At 35.5% G+C, this 22,861-nt stretch overlaps 2 protein-coding genes across 3 annotated transcripts in view; one reads left to right on the forward strand and one right to left on the reverse strand.

Annotated features, from left to right (window-relative positions):
- Nucleotides 1-4,128: 4,128 nt before the first annotated feature.
- Nucleotides 4,129-22,861, reverse strand: part of tfb1m (transcription factor B1, mitochondrial) — a 62,124-nt gene continuing 43,391 nt past the window's right edge. Inside the window, exons 7-9 of one of the 2 annotated variants that reach the window (XR_007934522.1) lie at nucleotides 7,888-8,015; nucleotides 6,800-7,525; nucleotides 4,129-4,236 (exon numbers count right to left, since the gene is read on the reverse strand). Coding sequence is in view for 1 of the 2 variants with exons in the window: in XM_028797429.2 (XP_028653262.2) it covers nucleotides 7,294-7,525; nucleotides 7,888-8,015 (360 nt within the window). In the remaining variant the exon portion in view is untranslated. Of the gene's footprint in view, nucleotides 4,237-5,225; nucleotides 7,526-7,887; nucleotides 8,016-22,861 lie in introns of those variants that run through there. The other variant, XM_028797429.2, reaches the window with a different exon arrangement.
- LOC114648412 (claudin-20-like) lies at nucleotides 17,691-19,587 on the forward strand. The gene has a single exon (XM_028797430.2). It carries the CDS (start codon nucleotides 17,975-17,977, stop codon nucleotides 18,644-18,646), a length of 672 nt encoding a protein of 223 aa, XP_028653263.1. The 5' UTR covers nucleotides 17,691-17,974; the 3' UTR covers nucleotides 18,647-19,587.

The raw sequence follows: 22,861 nt of genomic DNA on the forward strand, positions 1-22,861 counted from the left end.
TGTCATAACATTTTTTCTTTTCCATTCTGGATGAAAACACGAGATTTAAAAGTTTTTTCAGCCACCACTACAAACCTCCAAGTTCTTGGATTTTTTGAAGGTGCCCAAACAATTATAAACCCCACTAACTATTCTTTAATGTAAATTGTGTCTAACATACTCACTGGATTCATGAGTTGTGTCCCATTTTGGGGAACATATAAAAAAATATTGTTATTGAGTGGAATGATCCTTTAAATACTTTAAATGGTTTAAAGGATCACTTTGACATGTGATATTATTACTACAACTACTACACTAGCCCACTACTATAAGCTTTGCTAAATTGGTATTGTGAAGTTTAAGAAAATTTTTATCATTTTGTATTTACTTATTTGGCCGACACCTTTATCCAAGGCGACTTACAACATTTATGATACAATCCGTTACATTTCTTTTGGTTTTCCATTTGGAGCACAGGCAGGTCAAGTGACTTGCTGTTGGTCACACAGTGTCAGTAGAAGGATTTAAACCCATGACCTCAGGGTTTGAAATCCAAAGTCTTAGTGCTCCACACTGAGAATTTTAGGACATTCCTCACAGGAAGCATTCTGACTGGTAAGCAATTGGCAGTTCAGTTGCTGTGAAGCAGCACTGGCACTCACTACATCACTGTGCAGTAGCCCAGGTTCTGCATAAATATAAAGTAGAAATCAGGAGGAAAATGAAAACTAAATATTAAACAAAATAAAATTGGTAGCCAATAAAAAGGGCAGTAATCTACATACAAATCTACAGAATGGTACAGTGTACTGACCTGTATAGAGCATTTCATGACTAGTACATGGCAAATGTTATGCCAATTCCGACAACTCTGCAGCTTAGACGCCCACTACCCTTACTTTCGCCATACTGAACACTCCATGTAATCTTTTGGAAAATGTGTTGTGGACGTTAGGGGTTGCTGTTGCCCCTTTCAACCCAACAGACAGACGCCCAGGACACAAGATAAAAGCAATGAGAAGTATTTTAATTCTTTTCTTCTCCTTAATAGTGCCCAAAGCACCACCGCCACCAATAAACAGGCAAATAAATACATTAATAATTACAATTCTCTCCTCTACACCTCCCAGCAAGCTCTGTCCTCTACCTCCCAACTTTGGTTCACTTGATTGGTCTTCAGCAGTCCTTTAAATAGTCCTTGACCCGGAAGTGCTTCTACTCTTCCGTCCATATGACTTGCCAGTACTTCCGGGTCAGACGGAGAATTAAAGTTCTTTAATCAGCCCTGAAGTACTTCAGGGCTCCCGTCCATGTGACTTGATAGTACTTCTGGGCTATGGATGAGGCATGACTCCTCCAGTCCTCCTCACAGCTCCTCCTGGTGGCACCCACAGTACCCAATAGGGCTGAGCAACTGAACTCTAAGTCCTAAGATGCCCTGTGGGAATCTGGGGCACCGTTACACTTCAGGGGAGCTACCATCTAGCGTTTTGGGGGAGGCAGTGTCCTTGAAAATCTGCCTTTCCCCATCCTTCCATCGCAGGGGCGTCTTGGCCAGGTTGAGTGTTTAAGAGTACCTGCTGTTTAAAGCAGCTAGCCAGGAGATCTACAATGCTCACAGGAATAAAAAAAAAAAATTCCCAAAGACTGAAAATAGTATTGAAAACAGTGACCCCTGTTCCCTTAGATCCTATTCTAAGGGTTGTGCTTTAAGCCATAGGGGTTAACAGTAAATGTAGTCGGACAAGAACCGCAAAGAGTTGTTCATCAAAAGTGTATTTTTTTTAGTCAGGACAGAAGAGCTATAAGTCGAAACCAGAATATCGAAATCAAGACTACCTAACTGAACTTGTTCACTGATCAAATCCCTATATTGGACAAAGGGGTTCATGCACTTCAGTAGTATTTATAGACAGTCTTCATGACGCAAGTCAGGGAGGAAGAAGATCAGTTATAACCAGTTGAGATCCCCTAGCAACACATTATCTGCCCATAGTGACTTCTAAAATGGCAATGTGACGCACATACAATTTAATAAAAAAAATTAAAACAAAGTCTTTCTCAAATAAAGAAATTAAATTCAAACTCATATCTAAAAACAAAGCTAAAAAATAAAGTTTTCAATATATAAAAAAACTGAGCACAAAAAAAATTTGTAAGGTGCCAATGTGGGTTTCCCAAATATTAAAACACCCCCTCCAGGCATGCCCATCAGGCTTATGAGAGTAATGATCTTTGAAATGGGTGAGCATGGGGGTCCTTGAAGGGAGATCTTTGGGGCCATCACTCTGAAAGCTAAGAAGATATTCCACTGAGGAGTGTCTCCTAGTAAAGTCTAAAATTCACTGTACTGGAAATTCAGCTTCTCTCTGCACCTGCACTGGCTACTTACTGGATCCAGACATGAAACATGAAATACTTGATGTCGTTCAAGTTGAGCTGGTAAATGATATAGGGTACAGTGAGATACGGTGCTAACTTATACGAATAAGCCTTGAGTTAAATATCTTTAATATAAAACCTCACTTTGTTCCCCACACAAACATCAAAGCTTTTTGTAAATTCAGCAGATTAGACTTTCTGGTGAATTTGGCCAATGGAAGATCTTCACTCCAACTATCTTGTGCATTTAACAAACTTCTCAAAGTCATAATGCACTTATTCTGTCTGACCATGACTGAGAGAAGCAGAAGTGAGTTTTAATGTGCAACCCAAATTTGTTTCCCATTTTTATTCGCTGTTTGATCAGTTATCACAAAATTGAAACAAATGAAAAACAAAGCCCTCTGCACCTGCCGAGTGTTCACACTTTGAATAAACCTGGTGTTGTGGTCATTATAAATTATTTAAGAAACCGAGCACCTTCTATCCACTGTTTCCACACTTCAAGCATCAATTTTATGGCCAGCAAGTCATAATTCTGCTCCACTGAGGAAATGTTTCTGAAGAAAAATGCAAAAGTATGCCACTTGTAACTATGGCCAGTTCTCTGCAATAAAATGGCACCCACTGAGATAACATGAGGTGTCTATCTCTGTTATGAATTGTTTAGTTGAGTCTGAATGTTGTTAAATTAGGTCAAAAGCGAACAATTGTTTAAGCTGTCACAAGAATAACACAAAGACATCAAAAAGGTTTGAGGCAGCCACCTGTATATTGTACCCTAGCTGCAAAAGGTTGTTTTTTGACAAGCTGTATTCAGGTTTGAGTCTAGAACAGAACTGATTAGAGAGTGAGAATATGGCGGCTTTAAAGACCGGGACACGAAGTGACGTCATCAGGACTGGTACCAGAAGTGACGTCATCAATAGCGCCAGAACCTAGCGGGATTTCCCATGGATGGTCTGCAGAGGATTGAGAGAGAAAGTCAGTGCAGCTCGCCAACCCCCTGGTCTGGCATGGTACTACTATTATTCAGGCCCTTTAGCTGCCTCCCAATTGCATGTGTGTGACAAATCAAAAGACTTTTGATCCTAGGTTGTCCAAGAAAACTTCATTTGAGTCTTTTTGCATATGACTTGATTGGAGAAATAATAGAACTGAAATTTTTAATAAACTGCTGGTAACAGTTTGCAAAGCCCACACTATATGGTGGTTTCTTATGTTAAGCTCAAATACCTTTGTCTTACTCATTCTCAAATCTATTCGGGATATCTTGTAACCCAAAAGCAGCACCCTATGAAATTCACACTTTTACAAGTTTGAATAAATTTTGCTTTGACGTAGTCTTTCCAACACTTCTCTGACTTGAGAAATTGGTTCCTCAATATTGTTAGAAAACAATAGGATGTCATCAGTATTAAGTTGACCCATAATGCCTAATAAGTTGTGAAAAATGTCAATAATAAACTTTTGGGAAACCACCAAGTCTTCATGAAGTGAGTCAGGGATAGGTGGTCTCTAGCAAATTATTATCCACCAGTAGGGGCTTCTAAAAAGGTGATGTGTCACAGGCATAATTTAAACCAAAAATAAATAAATAAATAAAATCTTTGTCAAAGCTTGAAAAGTTAACCATTCAAAATAAACTAAGTTTGATCCAAAAAAAGTTACCCGATGCAAAAAAAATTCTTAACAATTCCCAATTCTTAACAGCTAAATGTTAAACACATTCTTTGTATGACAAGACACAATATTTCACTCTGCAGCTTATATACTTACAGGTTGAGTGTGTATTTGCAATGTTTCAATGGAAACAGGCAGCATCAAAGTGGTCTGTGCAGATCCATGTGGCCTTTTAATGATCAAGGAATCCTGAAAGAGACACACTGGTAAGCACATTACTAAAATGGAACAATAAAATTGTATAACACCACCACTGTATTATTTTAGAAGATGGGATCACAGACTGAACATGCTTGAAGTGTTTTTTTTTTCTTTTTTTTAATTATTTTACCATTGTCCTTAAACCTACCTACACACAAATATGTGGCAGTTGGAATAAGTTTTTTGTGACAGTCGATTCTCATTTTTTCCAAATGCTTTTACTATTGATGTGTACACACCTCAGGAGAAAACAACCTCATCACTATTTCACCTTCAAAGCTTTGGACCTGCTAATGTTGACAGTTTTTGTGTGTCTTTTGTGTGCATGACATTTATGTTGCGTGAGAAGATGGTGCTTTCAATATTTAATGACTTCAATCATCAATTGCTAAATCTTTAATGGTTTTTGAGCACAGTTAGCATGGCAATAGAAAGTGTGTCACCTGCAGAGTACCTAAGCAAGCACTGCACTAGAACCTGAGAAAAGGAGACTGCTAAATATGATACCATTGTGAGATCTCCCTAAAGTCTTAGTTCCAATACAGCAAATAGACCTAAACTTAATTGGTATGCAGCGAATCACATACTTCGATGTTTCTGAACATTTTCAACTGTATGTCTAATTGCTCAAAGTGTCTTGTGATAATGGAGTGACACTATGCTCTTAATGTCACAAATCACAACAATGGACTTTCAAATACTGTATGTATGTGCTGATTGATTGATTTCATGACTTTAAAAAAGTTCAAGTTTATTAAGATGGATTGTAAAATATACTTGCAGTATTTACACTGACATTTTATAAAATTATAAAATGATGACCACTAGCTGCTGAAATTCAAACATTTATATAAAGGTACCTTGCGTTGCCAAATGTACACGAGTTGTTTTCGGTCAACCTACATTTAAAATTGGCATTATATACACTAAAATCTGCATAAGCATCAAAAGTAATATTATGACATGAGTGAAAAATTAATTTACATTTAAAAAAATATTTTTTAAAAAGAAGTAGCTTGTGTGGGTACAGAAATAAAAGTATTTTGTCGTGGATTGTAATTCAGCGTTGGTCGGCTTCTGTCTAATGTCTGATATTGTTTAGCTACAGGACGATTCTGCTTCTCTGTAAGTCCAGACAGGCACAGACAGTGGATAACAAGGTGCTATGTGATGTAAGAATTCTTGTGCAAGTGTGTAGAAAAAAGTGCAAATACAAATAACATTTTAATAATTTTTGTTGATATGCAGTATTTACTGCATATTCATCTGAACAGTCAAAAGGTAGTCTGTAATATTCTAATTGAAGAGTACCAAGACTGCAGGGTCAAACAATGAATTTAATCAAGCTCTAATTCAATGAAAGTATTAATACGTATGCATGATGTGATGGGTCTCTATTGTAACGCATGAGTACCTGAGGTTCGCCTTCCGGGCTCATCAAAGGCAAGCACTACCACTCCAAGACATGAGGGGGTGCTGTCGCTGAAGGTATCATCTTTTCTTTCTCTCACAGCTTTAAGAAACTACCCAATGAGGGCAACTGAATCTGGCCTGGCTGCTATAAAGTAGAGGTGCACCCAGCAGGGGTCGTCTCACTCCAGAGGGAGCAGACCACAGAATGGAGCGCCTGCCTGAATATCAGTCACTCTACAGAGTCTTGAACCACCCTGAGTCTTGCTTGGCTAATTTGCTTTTGTTCATTTGTAATTATTCTTGCCATCAAGTGCCTGTTTATTTTGAGACTTTGCAATTTTTAAAAGGGATGGCCAAGTTGGTGCCCCAACATTTCTTTTTGTGGACCTTGTATTCCCTCGGTCGACAACACTATGAACACACCTTATCAGGAGGAGCTTTACAGCTGTTTTCAACGCAAAACTTGCCTCAAGATTTTTCTGTAGCATTGTGATTTTTAAAGCCAGCGAAGGAGGATGACAGAGAATGAAGTTATTATTAACATTTCAAAAAGGAAAAAAAAACTGTAATTAGTACTCATTGTTATTTGAACATAACATGTACAAGTTCATCACATACATTTCCACACTTTTTTCAACAAAAATCTTGTCTTAAATTTGCATTTTGGATTAGACAAAATTAAATGCAGAAGTTGTTATTCCCACATATATGGTAAGTGTGAACCCTTAATGATTTAGCCTTTTAAATTTATTTAATTTTCATTATAGCATGGACGGTGGCAATCCTGTCAGAAGATATAAAAAAAATGGACAACAAGAGGTCCAATCCAGAATACCAAGAGAGACATGGTTGCTGAGCTGTGCGTGAATCTGCTTTAATGAACCTCACATTTCGTTTTTCATTCTCTTGCCGCACTTTAAGTGATTTTCCAAAAAAAAAACCAAAAACAATATGCAGACATTGGAGTGCAGTATATGTAATAAGAAGAACAAACACTATTGCGCCACATCTCCTACAGATTAAATAGCACAGAAGTTATATAAAAAAAAGTTTATCTTAAAAATAAACAGTAACATTAAAAATCACGTTTGGAGTCGTCTGATTGACGTTACTCTTTTCATTAATAAGCAGTACCTACTTTTCATGGAGATCCACTCATTTCTGGATATTATTTCCTGAATGGGTACCATCATGACGGCAGCTGGAAGAACTCAATTTATCCACTTGAAATTAATGGAAACTCCTCTATCCAATGTGCTTCTTTAGAGATTTATTTGCTGTCATTATTGGATGGTTTAAGATTCAGAATGTCAAGGCCACAGGACATTTCAACAGAGGATACAAAAATCCTGTTATACATTTATATTTGAAAATGCACATAAAGACAAAGTAAGCCCTTGCTTTTTAATGTTGTTTTTCCATTATGTTTACTCAATGCTCCTGTCATATTTTTAGCAGCCATCATCACTTACTTTATTTGTATGACTTTTTATATTTTTAAGAAACCATTTTATTTTCATGCAAAAACCTTTTATTTTTAAATATTTATGTCCTGGTGTGGAGGAATGTCAAACCTAATAAGCGGGCTTTGCTTTACTGAGTCCATTATCCTTTAAGAAAAACACATATTCTTTATTCTTCTTGTTTTCTGGTACCAATGCACCTCAATTTTTTCTGTCTCAGTTCATCTCTGAAATTGTAATTGAACAAATTTAAGTTTTCATTGCATAACTGCCTGTAAGCATCAGCAAGGCTTCTGAAATGGCCAATGGTCAGCTCTTTAGGACGAAGACTGGGATCCACATCAGCTGTAAGAAACAATCGTTCTGCAAGCTTTACACGTTGGGCTTCTGGAAAAAGCAGTCTGAAAAGAGACACAAAACAACATTCCGTCACGAATGGCTACAATACTTAGCTTCTGAAATAAATCCTCTACTACGCATGCAACCTTTATGAGAAAATTCAATGTAAGTATTTTTCATTATTTCATTTGACTTGGCTTACATTTGGGTGTCACAGTAAAGACAATTTGAATTTATGCATTTTTAACAAAATCTGAAATGTTGTTTTTATGCTTCTGCTTTCAATGTTTAATTCTCCCCTGCATTATCTGGATGACACAGATATTTTAGAATATTCTGATAAGGGGAATGACAGCTTTATTGCTAATTCACATCAAGTACCAATCAAGGGCTTTGTGAAATGAATAATGGAGAGACTACTTACTCAATTCCACTTCGACAGTATTTCCGTCGAAACTGGAAAGCATTCTTTACTAACTTTTCCACCAAAGGGAAAGGCTGGATAATCTGTGGCTTTACAAGTGGTGTGAAGTGGACGACTCCAACATCTACCTGCAAAATTAATCATAAATGTAAGAAGAAATCAAATAAAGATCATGTTTATAATATCATTCCATTATAAAGAATGAAAATTTGCAATCATCATGAACATTTTTATACATTCTACTTTTGACACTCATGATGTAATCCCTAAATTTAGAAGAAAAAATGATTTACTCTTTTGTTAATACTTACAAGACATTCGAAGAAAAAAAAATAATGGTAATTTAAAAGATGTGTTTTGGTTTCATCTGATTGAAATGTCAGTGTGCTCTGAATTACCACTGCAAAGAAGGGATTGAGTTTACATGACGTTGTTAAAGATTTAAAACCAAGAATACAAGTGAGGAAAAATCACCACTTTTGCAAATTCACAGGGAATGCAGCACTGGTAAGCTTAGACTACACACAAGAATGGAAAGTATCCGTCCATTTTCTGGAATCACTCTTTCAATTACAGGGCTGCAAAGAGCAAAATACAGAAGATTTACTTTGTGCAGTCATTCTTGTAAATGTGATGCTAACATTAAGATGAAAGAGTTTAGACTGAAGCCTTCTTAATATTTGGAAGAAATGATCAAGGGCAATCTCCAATTAAAGGAAGATCAAATAAATCTGTCAATATTAAGATAATACTGAAAATAATGTTATTTTTGAAAACATTTAATGCAGTTCTCTGAAGAGTACAGTATAATTTATTCATTTAAAACTGGACTGGACTGCCAATACTGATGCTCTGTGCAAGAGAGGACAGAGTCGACTATAGTTCCTTAGAAGGCTGGCGTCTTTCAACATCTGCAATAAGATGCTGCAGAACTTCTATCAAACAGTTGTAGTGAGCGCCCTCTTCTACGCGGTGGTATGCTGGGGAGGCAGCATAAAGAAGAGGGACGGCTCACGCCTGGAGAAACTGGTGAGGAAGGCAGGCTCTATTGTAGGCACAGAGCTGGACAGTTTGACATCCGTGGCAGAGTGACGGGCACTGAGCAGGCTCCTGTCAATAATGGAGAATCCACTGCATCCACTGAACAGTATCATCTCCAGACAGAGGAGCAGCTTCAGCGACAGACTGCTGTCACTGTCCTGCTCCACTGACAGACTGAGGAGATTGTTCCTCCCCCACACTATGCGACTCTTCAATTCCACTCGGGGGGGTAAATGTTAACGTTATACAAAGTTATTGTCTGTTATACCTGCATTTTTATCACTCTTTAATTTAATATTGTTTTTTATCGGTATGCTGCTGCTGGAGTATGTGAATTTCCCCTTGGGATTAATAAAGTATCTATCTATCTATCTATCTATCTATCTATCTATCTATCTATCTATCTATCTATCTTTACTCTGACCTGCTCATTTGAATATACAGTCAAGGCAGTCTGAAACGTAATTCAAACCATCATTCACATCATGCTAGTTCAGAGCTGACAATGTAACCTAACTTAACCTCCACATCTTTAGAATGTGGGTTGGAAATGTGAACTTTAGCCAGGATTTCAATCCATGCCTCTGGAGCTCGGAGGTAAGCTGTGTCAACTACTGTGCCACAATGCCACCCCAGCAGTGTGTAATGCATTCATAATATTCAACTACTGTATATAATTCAAGCAATGGCACTGCTTAGCACTACATAGCAACATGGAATCTAACAAGTAAGCCTGGTCTGTGTACAGTTTGCATGTTCTCCCCATTTCTGTGTAGGTTTTCTGAGGATATGCCATACCTCAAAGATGCGTGGCCGGTTGTGAATGAGTTTGGGTTTGTGTGTGAAAGTACTTAGTGAGGGACTATTTCCCTGTCTATTTACTATGCATTTACTTGTCATTTAAATGGCATATGTTCACACCACAAATATGCACCCATCTGTTTGAATATTTTTAATATTTCAGTTTGTAAATGTTCACCTTGTGTAAATTGAATACATAAATTAATATACCATGTTGACAGATAAACTGTACTAGTGGGAAACTCTTCATTTTTGACATTGCCACCATGGCTAAAGATGATAATCATTACTTGTGTACTGTTACCTAGTGCAGTATACATATAATAATAACAATAATAATAATATTATTATTATTGATAAGCGGGAGACAATGGATGGATGGATAATAATAATTATTTACATTTATATAGCGCTTTTCTTACTACTCAAAGCACTATCACACAGGGAGGTTCTGGGACATGAACCCATGATCTCCTTACTATGAATCAGCAGCGCTATCACTGTGTCACAGTAAAGCTCCTTTAACTCCTTTTTTTAACCATTGAGGAAGTAAGCTTGTTTTAAGGTTAGCAAGGTTAAACTATTAAAAAAACAAAGGATTACAAATACCTTCAAGAACCAGGATTTTTATAGCAGAGGAATGATTAGAAATGTGCTAAAAACAGAACTTCTGTTTCTACTAAAATGCAAAAAATATCCAAAGATGATATTTTAAATACTTTTTCTAATACAGGATGGAATGGTGAACCTGTAGTTAGTGCTGCTGCCTGACAATTCCAGCACTTGGGGTTTGGCCCTGGTTTAGTAACAGTCTGTGTGGAATCTGCATGTTCTCTCTCTGTCTTCTTGGAGTTTCAATCAGTTCTCAGTCTTTTCTTGCCACATCTCAATAAAGGTGTGCATTAGGTTATTTGTCAATGTTGAAATGGCCCCATAAGAGTGAATGTGCAGTTTATGAGTGGACTCTGTGATGATCCTGAGTCCGTCCAAGGGTGGATTCTGCCAAGCACCTGACACTACGTTGATAGGCTCTGCTCCCCACAACTGGACAAAGCGAGTTCAGATAATCGATGGTTTTATAGAATACTATTTGATTATTACATTGGGCAAAAGGATAAAAAAATATTTTGCACACCATGGATTTCTTTTTTGCTTGTTTTTATATGAAATGCACGCAAATCTCTTAATCTATACAGTAAATGCAAAATGACATTGTGCACACTATTGTGCTATCTACCTATATGCAAGTTTGTCTGAGGAAAATGGATTTTTAAAGAAATTTGTTACATATCATTGGCATTTAAACTACAATTTTCAAAGAAATGGTTTGAATGTTACCACAATCCTCAATGTGCAAAATGCACTCCAGAATAACCTAACCTAAAGCACATGCAAATATAAGGCAATTTATATTAATAAACACCTCTAAATATGTAGTTTGCTTAGTATACAGAATATTTTAGTACAGTTAAATTATCATGGGTTAATGTGGTTTAATCAAACGTTGTTCCTTGTGTAAATGTGAGTTGCCAAGACACGATCTATCTTAAGAGACTCTTGCTTCATTTTTTACTCTTCCCACGCTCTCCTGCAGCCCAAGGCTACAAATACAGCATGTATCACATAATGCAGCTGCATCCCACGGCACAAAAAAATATATACATATATTATTCCATCCCAGAAATAACAATACTCCTGCAGCTCAGTGACAGCTCAGAGTTTTCCAAAATTTAGTGTGAGAACAAGAGAAAGCAAGCCAAAATTTCACTGCACAGAATGAAAAAAATGATTTGAATGCTGCACACAGAGAAAAGTAGGTAATAATCAGCTTTAAGGCTCTCTTTATTCAGCTGTGCAAATTGCTGTTTGATATGTCTATGAACCCTGACAGCCCAAGAACTGAATGACAGTCTACTTCAGGAAGTAGTTTTTTTTTTTACTATCACTTGCATTGGGCGCAGTGATTTGAACTGCTACCACTCAGCTTCAGGAAACTGAGTTAGTAACGGTGTGTGCTGTGTGGGCTTTTCTCCTGCTTTCTATACATGTGTAGTTTAGGCTAATTGGGGAGTCTAAATCAGTTTACTCTACAATGGGCTGAGGCCTCATCAAAGGCTGGTTACTGCCTTGTGCCTGATATAACATAGTTCAAAGCTTATTCGATCAAAACATTCAAATAAAGCAACATGTATATTCAGCAAGGCACACATAATACAGCAGAGACATAAAACATTTAAAAAAAAAGTTATGCAAGATTTTGACTTTGGCCTGAGCAAGTGCATAGGCTCAGATCTTGAAATCATGAAATACTGGTTTCTTTTTTGCACTTTTTTTGTTGTCTGGATGACTGCATCTTTGAAAAATCCTGAACCCATCAGGGTGGTTCAAATCAGTTTTTTTAATGTTTGTACAAAGCATTAAATAAAACAGACATATAATGAATATATACATCACCTTGGTACTTTACATGACATCTAGTTTTGAACCAGGTACAGATCACTCAAGATTTGGACTTTTCTTTATCTAGCTTATTACCAAATTTAGTAATAAAAACGTCTTACACAACTAGATTAGAGTTGTTTTGCATTACTTAAGAATGTCTGCCATTAGGATATTAGAACAATCTAGATGAGAATAAGCCATTCAGCCCAACAAAGCTCAACAGTGCCATCCACTTAAGTGTTAGACATGCCTCTAAAGTACTATATATAGGATTGTATGTAATTTCAGGTATTCTTAGCTTCTTTCACTCAACAGAACTATGTGATTCTGTTCTCTCTCATTGGGTTCTCTTGGGCCTTCCCCATGTCCTAATCAAGTTCACACTTGACAGCACAATGCTAGCCAAGCATCCCATTACATAAAATCTAAAACTAATCTTTAAGCTAAACTATCTTCAATCAACAGAAGCTCCAACTGCATTAAAGGAGGCTCATCTTTAACCATAAAATCTGTTTAAAATAGTAATATACAAATCTGTTTTTGTTTAAACAGCTTTTATTTTTGCTTGTCTTAATAAAGCTCACTCAGCATGAATTCTAAAGAATTTCTTTTACACATCAAAAGCAGAATTCTTCCAATGGTATGAAACAATTGCTAATAGACAAATCACAGAGGGTGAGATAGAGTATGTTAGCAACTGTATATTCATATATAGTAGACATAGTAATAGTAATAAAACAATGTTTATTGATTTCCAGGTAAAATAAGCAAGAATGGTAACATTGCATATTTTAATTCTTATAACAGTAACATTTAATTCAACTTTTGAAATCACAGTTCCCAATTATTGTTATTGTTTATATAAATGATCTGACTTTAAAAAAAGAGAATTAACTTGTATATTTTGGATTTGAGCATTATAGTAGTGTGCACACATTACTTTATATGTACCAAAAATACAAATGGGAGGGAAAATAGTGCTATTTATAAGTCGTCTAAAGTTCTTGTCCAATAAAGTGTTTCTGTCATAGCTTGAAAAAGGAAATGCTACAGTAGATAAAACTATTGGGGAAAAATGAATGCTTCTGAGACTATTAGTAATTTTCATTCATTGGTAGAATAAAAGAAATTGCTACTCTTAAAAAGGTAATTTACAAAACATACTGGATAACTTAAATGGTGTTACATGAACAGTTATTTGTAATAATAAAAAAAAACATGCAAGAGATTACTTTTTCTGAAATTTTTATTTTTCACAATTCATTTTTATGTTAAATCTCCATTAAAATATACATGTGGCAAGAAATGTACTCTTTATAAAAATGAGATACTCTTTAAAATCTAGAATCAATAGTGTTTAGCGAGAGCCTTTAATTACTCAAACTAAATCAATTATAAGGCTAATTAAAAAAAAAAAACTGTTTAGCATTCTGACCTGTTCTTCTCACTATGGGTGACACAGATGACAGTTTTTCATGATTTAAACAACATACCAAAAGAATGTTTCAGGCAAGTTTATGTAATTTGCAGTATAATTGCAGTATAATTAAGTCATTTGCATTTTGGATGAACGATGCTTTGCAAATTTTGCTTGCATTAATTCACTTTATACGAAGAATGCAGAATAACCATTTTATTAGGTGCACCTACCTTTCCAACAGGATTGATTATTTAATCACAAACAGCACCACAGCAGGAATTGCTCTTTAAAAGGAGGTAGACAGGTGCTAACAGATTGTGTGTATAAGCACAATTTCAGAAGGAGAAAGGGCAAAACTGAAGATTTCATTGGCTTTGATCACAGCATTATAATGAGTAACAAATGTATGGATGTGATTTTATCAGCTATTGTACATTAACCCAGCTGGGGTTTATTCCACAGTAATGTCACTGGTTTGAGCCACTAGTCGAAATGCATGTAAGTCAACATTGGTTTCGTGGATGGAAATGAGATGATGGAGGCAGACACAAGTTGTGCAATAAGGGAGTTGAACTACATTCATTTAACAAGCCGCTGAGCGCAAGTGTTGTCAGAAGGAGCACATCATTTTCAGCTTATACAGTAGTACATTGTCACAGACTGCCGTGCGTATTCATGATACACTTTAGGTCTTTTGAAACAAGTACAAAAATGTTTGAATGCCACTAGCTCTCTGAACAATGATGACACAAGTTTTTTTTTCAGGATTCACTTCATTGTACTTATTGCTAGTAAATATTTTTCCATCACATAAAAAAGTGATTGAATCAATAATAGTTTCAATAGTTCAATATCGGTAGGGGAATGATCAGAACTTTTACAGAGAGTGCAGAAGTGGAAGAGTCATCTATAGCAACAGATGTGCTTGAACTGGCCTTGCAAATAAAAGTCACAGACTACCATACAAGAGACAGAGCCTCAGGAGGCATTGCACAGATGTATAAAGATTTAGTTTAAGCAGACAACGATGCAGGTCATGGTGTGAAAATTTTCAGTGCCAACAGTGAGTTCTTGAAAGGTCAGTCCTGGGGCTGCTGCACTTTTTAATGTATATAAATAACCAAACGTGGTACTCAATGCTGACCAAAATGGAATAAAAGTGCAGATGTTGTCATTAAATAAATTCTCCAGGGGAAAAATTTTTACTGACTACCCCCACCACAAGGAACAACTTTGCATACTGGTGCAGAGTCTTTTAAATACCTCCTAGGGGTACGTCCCTAACAAAACACGGGTGCGGTCACTAAATAAAAGGGAAACATGGCCTATAGGTTTTCTCTGTAGAAATGGGGAATCAGTGCACAATTTGATAGAGATAGTGTTCAATGGGGTGGAATTACACCTGCACAAACATACATTCAGCATTATAAATTAGACTTATAAAAATATGAATACATTTGTCAAATTTGCATATGAAACTAGATAATGTTAGAGCTTTATAGATGTACCAGATGTGCTACCCATCTAAGATGGATTGAAATCTAAGTAATCAGCGTAGACCACAGTGTTGACATTTGCAGTGCACCATGCAAGGCATGTGTCTCTGCTATATACCATTTGGTATGGTAGTCATAAAAGCACTGTTAATGTTTGTGATGCTCTGTTGGAATCACAGAGGCAATACATTTGAATTACTAAAAATGTTTGTGATGCACTATCTTTTGGAATGACAAAGACTTAGCAATCAGACGGACCCAGAGACAGATACACAGGGACTTATCCTTTTATTAAGGTGGAAATTTGTGCAAGTAACCTGAGCCTGTAATCAGTGAAAAGCGCTTAACAAAATTAATTGAATTGAATTAGATGAGGAATATTTCCAGATTTCTGGAAGTCAAAAAAATCTCGTCCCTGATTAAAATTAATTTCTGAGGTATGTGCGTGGTGAAGTTTATTGTAAATAAAAGTAATATTTTATACAAAGAATGACAAAAATGAACTACCTAATTTGGGTGTGTCTAAAGTTGAGTACACTTATGGTCATATAAAGATTAGCAATTTTTTTTTTCACTCGCATACCTACAGGTAACTTGTTCCATGGATCAAGCAACGCTGCAGAAAGTACTGTACAGTACTGGTGACTTTCAAATCATAAATTAGCAAGATTTTTTAAAATAAAACCTAACATAAAGATGTGCAAACTCCTACATGAATCAAAAGGAACATAAAGTATAAAAAGGACACAGGCAATGGTGACCTACAGGAAGGAACATCTGAAAATGATTTGGAGGCTTACAGTGATACAGATATTCTCATTCACCATGGAAAGCAAAGGAGCATTCATTACACCAAATAAATTGTTCAGCTATATGGTGAAAACATTTGAATATAAATAGATGGACAGATACTTTGATGCCAAAGGGGAGCTGCAGTGTTTCAGCAGCTTACATACCGTATATTAACAGCAGACATTTACAGAGTGATTTTAAGCTCAAACTCTGTAATGAACTGGTTCATAGCACTGTAAACAAAGTAATACTCCTGCAGTGGCAGCACCAAAAGGTAAAAAGAAGCAGTTTATACACTGTAAGAAAAGGGAACAATGCATATGATATTTAATATTAAGTTAGAGAATACCTTGTTTTAAAATATAACAATAAAAAATTCATGAGTAATTTTAAGAAATACTTTTCTGCATAATTAGTGGTAAAACCAACATGCAAGAACACTTTAATGCAAAGTATGGTGAAGGTTCTGGTAAATCTTGTCCTAACCCATTGACTTTTTTTGTTAAAAAGGGTCATGAACCCATGAATGAAAATAATCTTTTGTCTCGTCTTTCCACAGGGCTTCGACAATACAATCACCTTTTCAGACTGAAGTGAATCTGAGTAAAGAACTGATGACTTGTGATTTATAACTGAACATTTTTCTCTGAAAACAGTGTAATGACTGATGCCTATCAGGAGGTGTGTACAGATGTGATTGCCCTGTCCGTCTTGTAGAATTCAAAAGCCTCAACCTAACTGGCAGACAAGCTGCAAGAAGGAGGGCTGGACTGAGCTGTAACCACTATTTCCGATACAACTTGTTAACGCTTGCTTGTTTAAAGAAAAGAGGTCTTTTCACTTGCTGCAGCTTCCCAGGGGTCAATCATACTTTGCATTAGTGGAGGAGATGACTAACAGTTTCAGACGTTTTAAGACATCTTCAGTTACCTGCTTGAGTAATTTATTTTAGCTCTTTTATACAATACATTTTAAATGATCCTATTCTCGCTGTAACTTTAATATTGAATTTAATATTACTGACATGAGTTAATTTTTGACTTAATGCAGTCAAACTCAAATGCAGCACTATAGTTTGGAGACATCTAAAAAAAGAGAGATTTTTTTGCAACTTATCATCGTGTGACACAATAATAATGTCAGATAACAATGGGATAGCAATGACAGACACATTTCTACAGGATAAAAATAATGCGTTACATCGAGGAGCAACAGTTGTGTAATGCTTTCATTCTGTTTTCCTTTTGTGCTGCATACATTTTGAAAGCAACATCAGCTTATTGAAATGCTGCTTTTGTGCTGGCCTGAAGGCTGTGATGAAGTAGAGGCACTTATCTATAGTATTGAAAAAGGAAATAATAATAAAAACAAGAAAAGAGTCGGCAATGTACGGGGCATCTATGGACCATAACTAGTTTCTATTGTGGCAATTCTGTTGCTAAGGAAATCAATGTGATGAATGGATCTTTACAGCGAAATCCTTTTTATTCAAAGTTAAAGAGGGAGGGAAAAAAAAAAAAAAAACCCACCAGAGCAAAGTGTTGCAGCCCTAAATCTATGGTCTGCACTGCGAGAGAGGTAAGAACCATAATAATATCTTCACAGCTACCATCAAAATGATGTAAATCAAAGACTGATTGCTTGCGCTTAAATGTAAGAAACTTTTTAAAACAATATTTCACTGCTGTGTACTTTACACATAACCTAAGAGCTGTAATTCAAAATAGAGAAGTTAAGATGCAAACATAGTGATGAGATGCTTGTGTTAACTTTTTTTTTCCTGACACTGTGCCTTTAAGTGCCTACATGACTCCTTCGTGATTCGAATAGCTTACATACTGAAGATTTAAATATAAAGGAAAGACTCAGTTGTAACACAAACAAAGTATTAGCAACCAAGAAGACAAAGAGCTCAGCATTTAGTGTCTATGGTGTTGTATGTTTCATTCACTTTAGTTTAATGTGTAGGCTTTTCTTTTTGCACAAGTCTCATTTTCATATCACATAGTCTACTGCATCCTCAGCTAAGGAGCTATCTGCTGTTACAGTGTCAGAGGGAGAAGAACAGATAGACAAACAGGGAGGGAATACCAGCATGGCATCTGCTGGGATGCAGATCCTCGCTTTCATCTCTGCACTGCTTGGTGTCTTCGGTGCCACTGTTGCTACTTTGTTGCCCAACTGGAAGGTCAGTGCAGATGTGGGCTCCAACATTATCACTGCCATCTCACAGACACAAGGACTATGGATGAACTGCACTTGGTACAGCACAGGGATGTTCAGCTGCACAATGAAACATTCGGTCTTGGTGCTGCCTGCCTACCTGCAAACGGCTCGTACTACTATGGTGCTGTCCTGCGTCCTGGCTGTGCTGGGAATCTGTCTCTGCTCCTTTGGTCTAAAATGCACACGCTGGGGAGGAGGAAGACAGGCAAAAAGACACACTGCGCTCGCTGGAGGAGTCTGCTTCATCCTGGCTGGAATCCTCTGCCTCATTCCGGCTGCTTGGTTCACCAATGAAGTCATTTCTAGCTTTCTGGCTTCCTCTGTGCCAGAAAGTAACAAATATGAGCCAGGAGGAGCTGTGTATGTTGCGTTTGTGTCAGCAGGTTTTCTGCTTGTTGGGGGGTTGATCTTTTGCATATCCTGTACTAGGAAGCAGCAGGGACCACAGTTCTATCCTCGAAGCAAACAGCAGCAGCAGTGCTGCAAAGCCTCTCAACCTACAGACAATAAGACGGGCTATAGCCTACAGGACTATGTGTAATTCATAAGTACAGACAAGCTGGTGTTATTTTTCTGCCTGCGCTGCACTGAGATGAGAAAAAAAAGCTGTGGGGATGAAATGGACAATTCACTGCACCAAAGCTTTGCTGAATGAAGAATCGTTAGTAAAGAGTTTAAAATGCTTAGCAAATCTCTATTTTCAGTAATTCTGGGATTGTGTCCATAAAAACAAATGTGTAGATCAAGAGGGGGTGGCTGGGGGTGGTTTTTGTAAGAACAACATTTATGAAAAGCTGGCTGTTAATAGAAAGAATATACAATTTTTTTTTCTGCCTTCTAAAATAGTTTTCACAATTCACAAGAACTTAAAAAGCTTTTCAGTTTAAAATAATTTCTCATAGTTAATAAGTATTCATAAATTTGACAAACAGCTACATAATTTTTTTTAACAAAATGTGTAAATATACTTTTCATGTTTCTAAAAAGAATATATAATTTTTTAAGTTTATTAGCTAATACTACAAATTCTTCCAGAATTTCACATTGTACAAGTGTATATTCATTCATATTGTACAAATGATGCCTTACCGCAGAAATGACTGGACTTGTTTTTCACAGCATTGCATTTTAAGCAGCCAAACAAGAACATCAGACCCTCAAACAGAATAATAAGCTTTGTAATTATGTTCCTCTTTTCTCATTACCCCAACAAAAACAAAGCTCCGTAACATGCTTTGTGTTGCTCATTTATCCCCCACACAGAGCCGCGTGCGCTTTTCACCAAAAGCTTTCTACTGCCATGGTTACAGCAAGCCTTTTTCCAAACATCTACACTGTCTAAGTGCATATCAGTTTCAGCGGAGCCATGGGTCTCTTCAAAATCTCCTCAAAGTAACTGGCAACATCTGCCACTTTTCTACAAAACGGACAAGAATACAAGTGTGAGAAAAAGCATATATGCTTATCTCCCTGCTTTTTTTTTTTTTTTTAATCAAATGAATAAAATGCTTAATTGTGCTTTGCAGTTGTGGCAGGCTGAAAGAAGTTTGCGCAGCGCCTTTCTGCTTTGTATTTACATTCTGAATAACAGTTTGCTACCCAGATTGTCTTAAAAAAATACAATCTCAGATTTTCATATTAAGCAAAAAATACTGAAGCTTGTGATTTTAGTATTTAATTACAGTGATAGTGTTAAGATAGCAATAAAGAAAGAATACATGAAAATGCTTGCAAAATGTAAATAGCCATATACTCCATAAGCTATATAATACTTGCTGCTGTTGTATATAATGACAATCTTTAAATGATACAGAAATAACACCCCAAATGGTATAAAGTTGTCAATGTGTGCATATGAAGCATGATTTTGATTAAAATATATTGAACAGCTGAGATTTATTTTGCCTCTAATAAATATTCAAGTCCTATCTAGATGCACAGATGGTGGTGAAGTAATTTTTTTTTCTTGTGCGCAGACTTCCACCACACATTATGTGATGAAATCACTAAGGAGTGTTCTATTTTCCATTCTTATGTGCAGAGATTTTTATCCAAAGTATATCTGACAATCCATTAATAGTTCTATATTTTGCTTATATTACTATATTTATAAAAATGTGCCTCAACTGCAACTATAACCTAGAATAATATTAACATCATTTATTATTACAAGTAATTAATTGTAAGAATATCTGATTAAACAAATGAAAACTATGGTTTCTGTTTGATCCATCAATAATGTGAATACCGTGCATTTTAGTGAACTTACTGCTGTTGCTTACTAACTGTTATAAATACAAATAGGAACATTTAACTTACGAAACTGGTAATAGGTTATAGCTCAGTCTAGCTGTTCAGTCAGATAAATGCAGTAGACATTTCATGAGCAACACCAGTTTAATTAATTATAAGCAGAGAGATTGGTTTTGTTTGTTTGATTGTTGTAAAAATCCTCACTGAAAATTAAGCTTGCAAAAGTCTAAGCAAAACAAAAATCTGTTAAACACTATATACTTAATATAATATGGAAAAAAGAAAAAGGAACAATGTTAAAAAACAAAATATATCTAAGTTGCAAATTCAAGAAACATAAAGCTATATACCAGAAGAGCCATATGATTTGCAGAAATGTTATATATGTACATGCTTTTTCAAGCTTAGTAATTTCAATATCTATTGATGAATAAACAAATAAAAACTGTTTCGACAGAATTTGTTGACAATTGTTGTGTGCAATTCTTTCTTCTTGAAGGCACTGAGTCTTCTCAAATGTTATACTTCTCTCTCTCTCTCTCTCTGTATTGCTATCAGGTCACTCTGTTAGTTCAATTACTTTACAAGGGATTGCTATCACAATCAACCACGGATATTGTGTATTATGTGCACTGTGTGAAAAATGTGTTGCTTGAAAACAGGATCATTTTGTGTTTTACAGCACAGGGAAGACTATTTCTTTATATTGTACCTGCTGCACAATTTTGTGAAAATACCCTTTCGATGTTAAAGAAAATAACACGAAATAAATTAGCCCAACTAATCTAAAAACAACACTTTTTAAATTATAAAAATATCATAAAACAATATATTCATCATTCATTTATTTTATCCAACAAATTAGACTTGACAAAAGGAATGTTTATTTTTATGGAAATTAATGGAATTCATAATTTCCCTGAATTATAATCATTGTTTCCCTTTTGCCAGTCAGAATTGTGCCTACTTATACTGAGGGCACCCTCAAAGACTAAATAGAGCTTTCAGTTTAAAAAAACTTTAAAACATTACAGAGTCTCAACAAATTATATCATGGGTTCAACAATGCAGAAGAAATTACACTGCACAAGGTGTCACTTCAGCTCAACCTAACCAGTTTAAATACAGATCTGTTCATGCATATATATCTCTGCATAGCTGAACAAAGGAACAAGTGGAAAATATAACAAAACAGATTACCAGTTAAAAAAAAATACACAGAAAAACATGCATTGTTTGAAAAAGATAAACTTTTTGAACTAACTATAGGACTAATGTGGAACATACTCAGTAATGAAACAGACATGTTGATTCTATTATATCTCATTAATGCAAAACTAAATTATACTTTTAAATTATGGATTCATTTTTAATAAACTGTGTTTTTGTTGAAGAGAAAATCATATTTTTTTGTGAACTGGAATTACTATAACAATGTTGATGGAATAAGTATAAAATAAGAAGTAAAACTGAACTAGATATTGTATTTACCAACATAACATTAAAGAAGTCATCACTCATGAATGTGAAAATGGTTTGGTACAGCAACCATGGTTTAAGCTGAATTTACATTCAAGTATCTATTTTGTATACGCAGTATATAAAAACAAGCATTATTTATAAGTGGCAATGACATTGTGTTTGGATTAACTAAAGAATTTAAATGGTAATTGCACTATAAGTTATTCCACATCTTTATTTAAACAAAAACAAACATGGCAAACAAATGAAACAAAAAAGTAAAATTAAAATAAGTGGCCAGCTTTGATGTCAAATATCAAGTCCAGATTTATTCAGAAAGTTGCAAGAAATTAGGTCATCTGGTAGGTCTGTCAGAGGTGCATAGGTCAGAGCACTTCATTTTCAGGTACTAGAAAAGTTATGACATTTATCATCAGCGCCTTCAAAATTGCACACCTTTGTTCAGTACAGCAACAAACTACAAGTATAATCTAAGCTTTTGTTTTGCCAGGTACCACTATCACAGTTACTGGCAACCATACTGGAGAACAGGCTTGAACTCAGTAAGGACACTGTCTGTGTAGAGCCTGAATACCTCCACCATTTCTACATGGAATTTTCCTCAGGTTACTGATGACTCTAAACTAGTCTGGTATGAGTGACTGTAACATTACAAAGATAAAACAGGCTTTGAATATTTTGCCTATACATATATACATACATACATATATACACATATATACACATACATATACATTATACATATATATATACACATATATACATATATATATATATATATATACACATATATATATATATATATATATATATATATATATATATATATATATATATATATATATATATATATACATATATACATACATATATATATACATATATATATATATATATACATATATACATACATATCTTGCCTGAAGAAGGGGCCTGAGTTGCCTCGAAAGCTTGCATATTGTAATCTTTCTAGTTAGCCAATAAAAGGTGTCATTTTGCTTGGCTTTTCTCTACATTCATA

This window comes from Erpetoichthys calabaricus, chromosome 3 (genome assembly GCF_900747795.2).
Source record: "Erpetoichthys calabaricus chromosome 3, fErpCal1.3, whole genome shotgun sequence".
NCBI classification, from domain to species: domain Eukaryota; kingdom Metazoa; phylum Chordata; class Cladistia; order Polypteriformes; family Polypteridae; genus Erpetoichthys; species Erpetoichthys calabaricus.